Here is a 13346-nt window from a genome sequence, read left to right as displayed (position 1 = left end):
CTGGGCCTCCTGAAGCAGCTCTTGGACTCCTTCTTTCCCTTGTCCACCCAGTACAAGGGGAAGCCATCGAGAAGGGAGGCGTCCTTGTCATTAGCGCGTACTTGGACGAACTTCCCCTTCCAGTCCTTGTAGGATTGCTGAAAAATAGCGAAGATGGACCTCCCAGCAATCGCGTTCAAGCTGATCCACAGGCGGTCTCCTAGGTGCTTGGCTTCGAAAAGGAATAAGAACACGTCCACCGACGCGGGCAACCCCAGGTGGTCGCACATCACTTGAAAAGCTCGAACAAACGCCCAGCTGTTGGGGTGAAGCTGGGCGGCAGCAATGTTGAGCTCGGTCAGAAGTTCCCTCTCGAATCGGGTGAAAGGGAACCTGAGCTTGACCTTCTTGAATAGAGTCGTATAGACAAAGCAGAAGGGCCCGTCGGCGCTTACTTTGTCATCAGCACACACGGGCAGATCGGCGGGGCAAGGCAACACCATCATCTTCTCGTCGTGCTCCTTGTGAAACGATTGATAGATCTCGTCCCCCTTAGTCAGCCGCAAAACTGCTCCCGCAGTGTTCACGGAGGATGTCTCCCTCAGAAGGGTCGAGTTGGCCCAGGGATACAAAGTTTTGAAGTCAGGCAGGGGAACGGGGGCTCCTCCAGCGTTAGGTGGAGTCGCCTGGGCCAGGACAGGTTGGGAAGACGCAGGCCTCTCAGCCTGCGAAGATGAAGCGCCACGAACTTGTGTTGGGTCGTGTGCTTGTGAAGGAAGGTTTCGTGCTGAAGGAGGAGGGTTCGGGGTAATCTTTGTGCGAGTCACGGTAGCAGCTGCAAAGGAAGAAGAAAGGAAAAATGATCAAGGGGTTACAGAGGCTGACTCGATCATAGAAGGAAGGTGAAAAACGAACGAATGTAGGTTCGTTGCGACGATAGACGAAGCCCTAAGTCACGCAGAAGGATAAATGGAAAAACAACCCACAGCGTATGCACCAAGCAGTTACAGGATGATGCAAATCGGTGAAAATGCAAGAAAAACCAGCAGATGAAGGAAAGTAGGTACCTTTTGATGATCAGGAAGACGATGGAGGAAGATGGTGATCTGGAGCGTTGGAGAGCGTTGAGAGTTTTCACAGAAAGAAGTTAGAGCGTTTGCAGGCACGAAGAAAGTGATGGAACAGTGGAGCGAAATGGGTTTAAGGGTTTTTCGAAATGGATTTAGGAAGCGCAAACGGCAAATGAAGAGAGCCGTTGATGAAGCCACGTGTCGAGCGATGAGTGAGGGGTTTGGTGGAGCGTCAGAGCAGCAGAAGGTACAATCGCTTGGAATTCTGCGTCAGTGCCACGTAGATCGGTGTTGACGTGGCTCTTTCAGTCTTTTCGCTAGACAAGTCTTCGCTTAAGACTGGGGGGCTTGTGTACCGCCCTGGTGGTCGGGAGTGATGACGTGGCATCCTGCCACAGTATAGGCGTGTCGACAAGGCGCCAGGTTGGCAGAAGGGAAGGAAGTCGGGGGGCTCGCGTAGTCGCCAGTTGTTAAATTGGCGTGTTCCGATCTCGAGCTTACCAGAGTCGGCGATCACCAGGTTAAAGATGAAGTCACCAGATGTAGATTCAGACGACCTAGTCATTGGAGATCGCCAGAGCAAGCACATCGCCGAAGATGAAGGAGAAGCAGATTATGAAGGCGGCCGGCGAGACCACAGGGAAGGTGTATGAAGGCCCCTAACTCGCCAGTTCCAGTAGAGATCGCACTCCCAAGTTAGCTATGCACTGGGCAGTACCATGCATAGGTAACTTAGCCAAAATGAGAGTAGAAGCAGCGCCAAGTCAGGGAGCCTCCAGATGATGGCACGTGTACGGTTGGATGCGAGCCACGTGTCCAAGTCTGTAACTGCCAGCAGAGAGAAAGCTACCAGGTATATAAGAGTTCTTAACGAACTTTCTGAGGTACGCACGTTCAGTTTATACTCTTTACGCTTGCGAGTTAGAGCTGACTGTGAGAGAGGATTTGCACGGTTCTTGTTCTCTTAGTATTTGGTGATACCGTCACTGACTTGAGCGTTGGAGTGCGATCGGCCGCAGCGGTGCCGCTCTGTTTCTTTGCAGGTTCTTGAAGTGGATCTCGAAGAGGAACGGAGGTTCGAAGCGGTGCATACGTCGATCCTTTGACGAGGCAGTTTCCAACGTCCTGGTCAACAGGCAGGATCAATTTCTATCCGGTAGTTTGTGTTCTTGTTTAATTCAATCGGTTCAATTGCTTTGTGTTGTGCTTCTAATCGGTTCAATGTCTTGTTCTTGCCTTCTTTAAGCTTCCACACCAAATTCCATTGTTTGCTTGTTGTTCTTGTGTTTTTACTATTCAATTGTTGTGTAAGGATATGGCACTCATGTTCATGAGTTTGGTTCATCATTTGGAAGGTATTAAACTCCATTGATGTTTCCTTAAGCCTACTTATTGTGTTGCACCTTGTCTTCTTCCAATAAACTTACATCATGTGGTATCAGAGCCAGGTTGAACACAACCATAAGATTAGGACCTATCTTCTAGAAGAATAGGACTTAGGGTGCAACATTGACTTATTCAATGCCTAAGGCTACCCCTTTTTAGTGTTTCCCATCATACCCTTACTTCCTGTTTACCAAGGCACCATCTCCTATAAATAGGGTGCCTTACTTCTTGTATTTTCAGGTTGAATTTTGATATAGAAGGAAAACTTTGCACATTTTTTGTGAGGCTTGGTTCTCTAGCTTTAGGTCTTATCTTGATTGAGTTGAGAGCTCTCAAGTGACGACCCTCCTACACTCATCTTGGAGAAACCATACTCCAAATGGCGTGTCCATTCTCAATTCCCACCATAAACATTATTTCTTTCGTCCTTTCTACCATTCCTATACGCCACGTTCATTTGTGCGTCCTATATTTGTTATGCTTCATTTTATCATCACTTGTGTGTGAAAATAGGAACTGCATTTTCTATACTTCTGTACTACTACTTTGTAAAGCCCATGTGTTAAGTATTTCTTTCTTTTGAACACTGTAATTTTATGTAATTTGTGTAATGCAATTTCAGTAAGGGTTTTTGAAGTTGTGGTGTTGGCAAGAAGTGTTGTGTGTTATTGAGGGGTTCAAGATCAACATTCTTGGTGTGTGTTTTATAATCTAAGTTTGATTGCATAGTGAATTCTCAGTGGTTAGTTGAGGACTGGATGTAGCTCTTGGGGTTAAGAGTGAACCAGTATAAACATTTTTGTGTGAATCTCTCTATCCCTTCTCTTATACACTCTTTTGAAATTTGTTCTTAGATTGCTAATATAAACAACCTTTTATTTCAAGAAAATAACTGGTTTAATTTTTATAAAGAACTGTAAAACTAAAATTGTATCGAGATGAATAAAAAATTAATTGGTTGATTTTTCATAACTTCTCACTCTACTTCTAATCTTTGCAAAAATGTTGTGAAAACAATTCATTCCCCCTCTTGTTTTGACCACACATTCTAACAATTGGCATCAAAAGTTGAGTTCTTGAAAGTTACTCAAGTTTCGATCCTAATTTTTTTTTTAAAATGGCTGAAAAACTACCCTTTTCGGGAGGGTGCTTTTATAAACAGGTCACCTTTGTTTTGTGGACTGAACTATCAATTTTGGAAGGTAATAATGAAAATTTTTCTTGAATCAATTTATAAAGTGTTCCCGCCGGTTAACCCAACGTCTTCGTGCACTCGTAATAACCTTAGCGTTCAGGGCTCCCTCATCCTCTCACGGTGCTTATCTCCTTGTGGATCACCTGAAAAACAAGAGACAAAGGGCACCCTCGCGGCCGTTTGCACTCTGACGCTCAAGTCAAACACCGGGCAAAGAAAAACCAAAAAATCTAAACTCTGAGAGTTCTGTGTGTGTATTCTCCCTCTGTGTTACTTGCACTAGAAATGCGTACCTTATTCTATTGGTTGTTACCCTTTATATACTCTTTAGTGTTTCTGCTTCCTTCGCCAACTGTGACTTAGGCTTACTGTAGGTGCGTCTTAGCATCACTATCACCCACTCTTAGGGCCATTTAGTGTGCAAGACCCCCCTTTATTGGAGTGCAACCTCCGCGGGATGACCACTTGGGTGCCAACTCATGCACCCAATCTCTGGGTCATCCGCCCTGGGAGTGCCCTGTCTTATTCACGTGCCATGTATGCAAATCACCCCTGGGACGTGACCCTTACCAGTCGTTTAATTTCCCAGGGGATCTTTGATTGTGAAGCGCCCTACTGCCTTGTCCACACCCCATGCATGGACCTTCTGTGACCTTGACTTCTCCCTTACTGAGTGCTGGAATGTGGCTTGGAAACCACCCTTTTTTGGCTCAGCTTTACTGTTTGGATTGCTGAGGTCCGAGGCCTCCACGCTCCGCTCCTTGATGCCGCCCCCCCCCCCCTCGGTTGCCCTTACCCGCGAGCTTACTGAGACTTTGGCCCGTCCTATCAGCCTCATAGTTGACCCAGCCTTCGGAGCCTCACCATGACTTTGGTCAACGCCCATGTCCGGACTGGTCGGTACACAAGCCCCCCAGTCTCGAGCTGTTAACTTGTTCAGCGAAGAGACTATGGCCTCGCCCTACCGACCTACATGGCTTCATGTGATGGGACGTGTACAGTGCACCGAAGTGATGCTTTCCTATTCCTGCCTTAATCAGCGCACACGTGTCTTAATCAAATGGCTGGGACTCAACGTCGCTTACGCTTTCCCAGTTTACGTTAAGAGTTTCAAAAAGTGCGCGCTTCATGCACTGATCCATCACTTGCAACTTTCTATTGCACTTTTTGTCTTCCTCTTCAAACACTCTGGTTTCCTACATGCACAAAAATCAGGACTTTCGCTCATCAACAATCAAAGGTATGATTTTTCTCCATTGATTGCTCTCTATTTATGATTTCGCGCATTGATAACTGCCTGGGCCTGTTTAAACTTCTGCATTTAGGTTTTCCTCTGCATTCATTCTTCGTTCCTCTGTTTTCTGGGTTTTCTGCGAGCGTAAGTTTTTTCTTTTCTTTTACACCGTAGCCCCCTTTGCTGAACCCTTACCTTCTTCTTTCCTTGGTTTTTTTTTTCTTCCTTCGTCATGGCACGAACGAAGATCACCTTCAACCCTCCCCCCAACGTCAACTACAAGAGCATGTACCCCTGGGCCCCTGCTGAACTTCTTTCCAAAACCTCCTCCCTCACCTCCATCATAGACTGGAGGGCACACCTAGACAGCGAGCCCAAGTTCCTGGGTAGGGCGTTTGGAAGAGAGAGCGACGCCTATATCTCGGTTCGCCCCTGTGCGGAGGGCAAACCCATGTGCATAGACAACCGTGCTACCGAGGGAGAACCCTTCTTCTTCTTCTATCAAACGGTCTTTAAGCATATTAGGCAGCGCCTTCCTTTTACCAGCTTCGAGAGGGAGTTGTTGACCGAAGTAAACGTTGCCCCTGCCCAGCTGCATCCCAACAGTTGGGCCTTTGTGAGGGCCTTCTCCATCCTCTGCAACCATTTTGGTCATCCACCCATTGCAGATGTCTTTCTTCATTTCTTCGAGGCCAAAAACCCTAGGAAGAACCTCTGGGTAAGCTTCAGCGGGGTGACAGGAAGAGTCATCCTCACCTTGTTCCAACAATCTTACAAGGGTTTAAAGGGGAAATTCTTTAGGGTGTGCTACTCTGAGCATGACCGCACCTCTCTGGATGGATTCCCCTTGTATTGGGTGGGGAAATTGACCCTTAAGAAGGCCAAAACCCTTGATGAGCTATCCTCTGCTGATCATGAGGTATGCCAAGTGCTAGCTAGTCTTGGGGCAATCTTCACCACTGTTGAGCTCATCAAGAATGTGTACAGCCCAACAGGACTTGTTGGCTACATCGGTATATGCACCTACTCATGACCTTTCTCTTAACTCTACTCTGCTTTATTCTTGCTTATGCCTGTGTTGATTTCTTGCTTAACCTTGTCTTGCCAAGTTTTGATTTCTCCTTGTTCTTGGTGTAGGCATGGTGCTGAATGAAGAGAAGCGAGCAAAGCTGGCGGATGTCTTAGCTCTTCGTGAGGAGGGGGCCACTGGTGCAGGTGCCTCAACCCTTGCTCCAAACATCGCACCAGCTGCACCTTCTCCTGCCCCCTCAGCCCCTCTCAACGTTGTGCCTTTGGTTGCCGCTGGGGCTTCTCCCACTCCAGCCCCGCTTGACGTCGTGCCTCTAGCTGCTGCTGGGGCTTCTTCTACTCCAGTCCCCCTTAAGCAGGTGGTGGAGATTGTGTCTGATGACGATGCAGACACCACGAATGACCTTGTCTTCAAAAAACGCAGGATGGCGATAGCGGCCATTTCACACTCTTCCTCTGTTGGGCGCCCTGCCTCACTTAGAGACCACCCCCCAGCGCCTCATCCCCCCAAAGCCTCTTGGCTCTCAGCTTTGGTGAATTCTTTGCCCAAGCTGACGCCTTCTCCCACGAGGCAGAGTCAAGAGCATAGGAGCAACTGGCTTTGGCTGAAGAATTGGCTCTGGTGAAAGAACAACTAGCCCAACAGGCTCAGGTCTTCTTCAACCGTGAGACTGCACTGAATCAAGAATCAAGTACCCTTCGCCAGGTTGAGCTAGAGACCAACAAGAAGCTCTTTGACAAGAGCCAAGAGTACACCACCTTGCTGGCCAAGGTTGTGCCACTACGCACCCAGGTGGTGGGACTTGAGGAAGAAACCGTGGCCAACAAAGCTAGGATGGTCAAACTTGAAGAACGGGCCACGGAGTGGGAGGTAAAACTGGGGATGGTGGAGGCTGAGCTCACCGCGCAAACTGAAGCCCTCGAGAAGGCCAAGGCGGAGCTCACCATACAAGTTGAAGCCTTTGGGAGAGTCAAGGAAGAGCTCATCGATGATGCCGCCAACACCTACGCAACGGGGTTCGAGGATGCTCTTGCTCAGGTTGTTTGCAAGCATCTTGAGGTGGACGTCTCCCCCTTCGCAACGTCGAACCACATCGTGGATGGGCAGATCGTGCCTAGGCGTCCCCAAAAGGAGCTTGTGTAATTCTGGCCTTTAAAACTATGTCCTCCAAACTTTGTAATTTAATACAATTTGTTCTTCCCCTACTTGTTTTGTTGTATTTGCTTGCTGGCCATTCTGCCTTTAACTGTTAACTTGCTAACAATTCTTTAACGATAATAACTTTAACATACGATGGCTTTGAAAAAACTGAACCTTAGGTAGCACGCTCCCTTGCCATCCCTTTCTCTTTGCTTCGACCGCTTGGGCACTTGTGATGGAGGGTGGGCATGTGCGAACCTTTAACTGGTCTTGCCTTAACTTTGTTTAGACAAGGGAAACTTCTTTACTGATCCTCACCCCCGCCTTTGTGGTCAGGGGAGATATACTAACTGGCCTCCTCTTTGCCCCTAAGGCAACAAAGGACTTAATTGGCAATCCTTTCGCTTAGCCTTTGCGTCGACACTTGAGAGGAGGCGTCCTACGCGGGAGCTGCCACTCCCACTCGAGGTTTCTAGTCTCAAGGCGCTCATCTAGCCTTGTCTTTTCTCACAAGAAAAGGAGGACTTAGCTTGGTTGAACCTTGTTGTTCGTACTTGGCGCCCATACTCGAGGGGGAGACGTACTAAAGGAAGCTGCCACTCCCTCTCGAGGTGTCTAAACACCAAGACGACTGGTTTGTTGCTGACTGAACCTTGTTGTTCGTACTTGGCACCCACACTCGAGGGGGAGGCATCATAAAGGAAGCTGCCACTCCCTCTCGAGGTGTTTAAACACCAAGACGACAGTTTCGTCACTGCATTGTACAAAAATTCGAGAAAATGTATACTTCAATCGTAATTTTATTGGGTGACCTCGTTAAAAAACCCTTAAAAGGGAAAAAGAGTGTCCCCTTGAAACTGTGTACAATGCTAGAGTTCAACTGAAATAAAACTTGAGATTGGTCGCATTCCAAGTATGAGGAATTGCACCTCCCTCCAGAGTCTCGAGTTTCTACGCCCCGTTTCCCAGGACCTTTGTCACCCTGAAAGGGCCAGTCCACTTGGGGGACAACTTGTTCTCTAGCTAATATGGGTGGGCTTTGCGCATTACTAGGTCGACGATCTGGAACTACCGAGGCCTCAGTTTCGAGCTATGCTTGTGCTCAACCCTTCTCATCCAGCAGATCCAGGTTCACTTTTCTCTCCTTGTTAGACTCCTTAGCCACGAAACTTTGAAAACGTGGCGAGCACTCCTGAATCTCTACCAGAATCATTGCATCAGACCCATACACCAAGCTGAAGGGTGTCTCTCTGGTGACGGACTGAGGCGTCGTGTGGTAAGCCCACACTATCCTAGGAACCTCTTCTGCCCAGGTTCCTTTAGCCTTCTCGAGTCTTCTCTTCAAACCCCTGAGTAGGACTCTGTTGGCAGACTCAACTTGCCCATTTGTTTGGGGGTCCTCAACCGATGTGAACACCTGCTTTATCCCAACTTCTGCACATAGCTTGCCAAGTTGCTGGCTCGCAAACTGCGTGCCATTGTCAGAAACTAAACGCCTCGGCACGCCAAAACAACACACTATATTCTTCCATACGAAGTGTTGGATCTTGTGAGCTATCATCTGTGCTACTAGCTCAGCCTCTATCCACTTCGTGAAGTACTCTATGGCTACTACAAGGTACTTCATCTGCCTTACCGACAAAGGAAAGGGCCCCAGAATGTCGATTCCCCATGTGTGAAATGGCCACGGGCTGTAAATTGACCTTACCTCTTTTGGCGGCGCCTTGTGCCAGTCGGCGTGCTGTTGCCACTATTTGCACCGCTAGGCGTGCCTCGTGCAATCTTCTCTCATTGTCGGCCAATAATAACCTGCGCGGACGACCTTTGACGCCAAGGACAACCCTCCCACATAGCTATCACAAATCCCCTCGTGGAGTTCTTTCATTATTCGTGTACAATGGTCTCCGCTTACACACACCAAAATCGGGTGGGTGAACCCGTGTCTGAACAAGTCCCCGTCAACTAGGGTGTATTTGGAGGAGTTCCTCTTTATCTTCTTGGCTTCCGCGGACTCCAACGAAAGTATCCCATCGGCTAGATAGCGCCTGTAGGGTGTCATCCATGTGTCCCCTTCCTCAACTATGCATATTTGCATTGGTTCCCCCTCCACAACTGGGTAAGCGCTTACACTGGGCGTTCTCAGCGTCTCCTGAGTCACCGACTTATGACTCCTCACCCTTCCTCTAGCAGTACTGACCTGATGAACGCCCACCATGTTATTAGCAACAAACGTTCGTGGTGCCTTGAGGGTTTCTTGTATGACCATCCTCTGTCTTCCCCCTTGCCCGAACTGCAAGCTTGGCTAGTAAGTCAGCTCGGGCATTCTGTTCCCTTAGGACGTGCACTAGCTCAAATACTACGAATGAGCCCTTCAGAAGTTGGACGTACCCCAAGTACGTGGCCATCTGTGGATCTTTGGCTTGATATTCCCCGGTCACCAAACCTGTGACTAAAAGGGAATCGCTCTTTGCCAATAGGCTCTGCGTTTTCATCACTTTAGCTAAGAGCATCCCAGCAATGAGGGCTTCGTACTCCGCCTGATTCTTGCTGGCCTTGAAAGCGAACCTTAGGGCCTGCTCAATCAACAACCCGTTCGGCCCTTCCAAGATCACGCCGGCTCCGCTGCTTTGCTGGTTGGATGACCCATCCACTGAGAGCACCCATCTGAAGCTGGCCTCCTCCCCTTGTTGTGCATTTGTCGGGGGAGAGCTCTACCACAAAATCCGTATACACTTGGCCTTTGATGGGGCCTCGGGGTTCATACTGAATATCGAACTCTGAGAGCTCCACTACCCAGCGTACCATCCTTCCTGCCACATCCGGCTTCTGCAGCACCTTTCGGATAGGCAAGTCCGTCATCACCACCACTGCGAAACTTTGGAAGTAATGACGAAGCCTCCTAGCCGAGAACACCGCGGCCAGGGCCGCCTTCTCTAGGCTTGGTACCAAACCTCTGGTCCTTGCAATACTTTACTCACAAAGTATATTGGTTTCTGCACTTGGTTCTGCTCTAGGACGAGGACTGAGCTAATCGCCCACTCCGTCACAACGAAGTACAATCGGAGCGGCGTACCCAACTGTGGGTTGCACAACACGGGAGGGGTAGTTAGATACTCCTTTAGCTTAAGGAATGCCTCCTCGCACTCTTCAGTCCACACGAACCGGCTATTCGTCCTTAAACACTGGAAGTAGGGGTTCCCTTTTTCCTCTCCAACTGACACAAATATGGACAGTGCGACCATCCGCCCTGTCAACTGCTGCACCTCCTTTACCGAGGTTGGGCTCCTCATGGCCAGGATTGCCACACACTTCTCCGGGTTCGTCTCTATCTCGTGCTTGGTGAGTAGGAAACCCAAGAACTTACCTGCCTTGACCCCGAACACGCACTTCTCGGGGTTTAGCTTCAACCGGTACTTGGCTATTGTTGCAAATAGCTCTTCCAGGTCAGACACATGCTGGCCCTTCGCCTGCGAAGTCACCACCATGTCATCCACGTAGGCCTGCACATTCCTACCTATCATGGGTGCAAGGACCCTTTCCATCAGCCTTTGGTAGGTGGCGCTTTTCAGCGCGAAGGGCATCACCGTGTAGCTGTAACAAGACGTCTCGGTCATAAACGTCCTCTTGCACTCGTCTCTGGGGTGCATCTTGATCTGGTTGTACTCAGAGAAAGCATCTAAGAAACTAAGCATCTTACAGCCAGAGGCGCTGTCCACCAAGGCGTCGATGCTTGGTAACAGGTACGAGTCCTTCGTGAATGCCTGGTTGAGGTCGGTGAAGTCCACACACATTTTCCACTTCCCGTTGGCCTTCTTCACAAAGACCACATTTGCCAACCACTCAGGGTATTGAATCTCAGATCCAATCTCCTGGTCCCTGTGGAAAGGAAAAAGAAATTCACGTTCTTCCTTTCGGGAAGGAATAGGAAAATCCTATTGGCCGACACTCAACAGCTTCTTTGTTTCTTCCTTGATGATCTGCCGCCTCTCTTTGTTGAACTTCCTTCTTCTCTAGCGGACGGGCCTGACCTTGGGGTCCATGGTGAGGCGGTGACACAGGAAATCTAGGTCTATGCCTGGCATGTCCGAGGTGGACAAGGCAAAAGCACCTAGGTGTCGTGCTATCACCCCAGCAACTTGATCTTCCTCAGCTTGGTTTAGCGACTTACCAAGCTTGAACATTCTGTCCCCAATCTGCCTCTCCACGACATCCCCTGCTAGCTCGGGTCGCCTCTCCCGAGCACTTTCTGCGCGGGAGACCCCTGCGCGGGCGTCCCCGTCTCCGCTAGGTGGGCGCTCGTTAACCATGAACACCCTCCTCTTGGTCTTGAGGCTGTTCTCATAACACCTCTTAGCTTCTTGCTGGTCCGACTTGATGGTTATCACCTTCCCGCTCAAGTCCGACAACTTCATCTTCATATGGCGTGTTGACGTTACTGCCCTCAGCCTATTCAAAGTTGGTCTTCCCAACAGAATATTATAGGCCGAGACAACATTAACCACCAAGTACCTTATGTTCTCCGTGCGAGATGCAAAGCCATCCGTAAAGGTGATCCTTAACTCCAAATGCCCCCGCACCTCCACCTGGTCCCCCACGAAGCCATACAAGCACCCAGTGTAAGGGCTCAGCTGATCGGGAGACAACTGCAGCTTAGTAAAGGTGAACCAAAACATGACATCTGCCGAGCTGCCTTGGTCTACTAGCACTCGGTGCACCTTCCTTCCCGCGGTTACAACGGAAATCACCACAGGGTCGTTGTCATGAGGGACAACATCTCGAAGATCGGCCTTTGTGAAAGTAAGGTCGACGTCGAGCACGTCATTCACCGCTTGCGCCTCTACTGCCATCACCGATCGTGCATACCTCTTGCGCTAAGAGGCAGTGCACCCTCCACCTGAGAAACCCCCCGAGATGGTGTGGATCTCTCCATGTACGGGCATCTCATGCCTTTGGTCCTCACCTGACGCTGGTGAGGTCTCAGTCCTCTGCGGCTCTGCCAGGTAGTCGTTTAGGAAAATCTTCACCAGCTTGTCCAACTGGTGTCCCAACGCCAAGCAGTTGCGTATGGGATGACCAAACACCTGGTGAAACTCACACCAAGCCTCCTTGTGAGGTCCTAGCTTCTTGTCAGTCTTGGGCGACATCTTCAACCTCTCTGTTATGTTGGGCACAACTATCAAATCCTTCAACTCTATCACGAAATTATGCCTTACAGGCTTATTCTCTCTCGCGCGCCCCCTAGCCTAAGGTTTCTTAGGCTCGTAGGGCCGCTTCTTAGCGGGGGATATCTTCTCTGTTGCAACCTCATGCACTCTCATAGGCTGCACACGCGCCGGTGCTCGTGGGCGCGTGGGAACAACACATGCGCGTTTCTCATTCATCTCCCCTTCTGCTACGATGTGAGCCACCGCTCGACGCCTTATCTCAGCGAAGGTTTTGGGGCGACTCTTGATGAGTGATTCACTGAAAGGCCCCAGAAAAATCCCCTTTCTGAACGCGTGAACCATCACCGTTTCATCCTTGGTGTTAAGCCTCACCACCTGCGCCCCAAAACGGTTAACAAACTCCTTCAGCGACTCACCATGGTACTGCCTTAAATCGAAGAGATCGTAAGAGTTCGGTGGGGGAGCGCGATTCGCAATGTACTGGTCCTTGAACAATTTTGACAACTGTGCGAACGACGTCACATGGCCATCAGGGAGGCTGATGAACCAATCCATCGTCGTCCCTACCAGCGTGCTCATGAACAACTTACACCTTACTGCATCAAAACCAGCAACCAGCATCATCTGCGTGTGGAAAACTGTGAGATGGGACACTGGATCCTCCATCCTCGTGAACGTGGCTTTCGGTCCCACGAACGTAGTTGGTATCACAACATCCATAATCACCTGCGAGAAAGGCATGGGAAACTCCCTGGGAGGAGTAACACATTCTTGTTCCTCTGTTTCACGATCCCCTGCCTAGTTTCGCAAATCACGCTACAACTCTTCATTGGTTCGGTGTAGTTCTTCGTATCTCGCTTGCGACGCAGCTAGATCAATTTGGATGCGTTTTTTATCATCTCTTGATGCTGCCATCGCTTCTTGAAGGCTCTGCATATCTCCATGACTTGTTGCAGAGTAAGACCTTCGCCACTGATTGGCGCAACAGATCCTTGCCTCGTATTCCTCATATTGATCGATTCTTGCTGAATCTTGATGAATCTTTCTCAGTTCTTACTATTAGGACAATCGTTTTAGATCGGCCCCGTGATGGGTGCCAAATTTTCCACCGATTAACCCAACGTGTTCGTTCACTCGCAATAACCTT

The 13346-nt window shown here is 49.4% G+C and overlaps 1 protein-coding gene across 1 annotated transcript; it reads right to left on the bottom strand.

Annotated features, from left to right (window-relative positions):
• Nucleotides 1-8136: 8136 nt before the first annotated feature.
• LOC137817205 (uncharacterized) lies at nucleotides 8137-9893 on the bottom strand. The gene is made up of 4 exons (XM_068620450.1): nucleotides 9624-9893; nucleotides 9320-9514; nucleotides 8953-9231; nucleotides 8137-8661 (listed from the first exon to the last, which is right to left on the bottom strand). Exons 1-4 carry the CDS (start codon nucleotides 9891-9893, stop codon nucleotides 8137-8139), a joined length of 1269 nt encoding a protein of 422 aa, XP_068476551.1.
• Nucleotides 9894-13346: the final 3453 nt, after the last annotated feature.

The sequence above is a fragment of the Phaseolus vulgaris genome, unplaced genomic scaffold, assembly GCF_000499845.2.
Source record: "Phaseolus vulgaris cultivar G19833 unplaced genomic scaffold, P. vulgaris v2.0 scaffold_20, whole genome shotgun sequence".
In the NCBI taxonomy this organism is placed as follows: Eukaryota; Viridiplantae; Streptophyta; class Magnoliopsida; order Fabales; family Fabaceae; genus Phaseolus; species Phaseolus vulgaris.
This window is presented reverse-complemented; position numbering and strand designations above follow the sequence as displayed.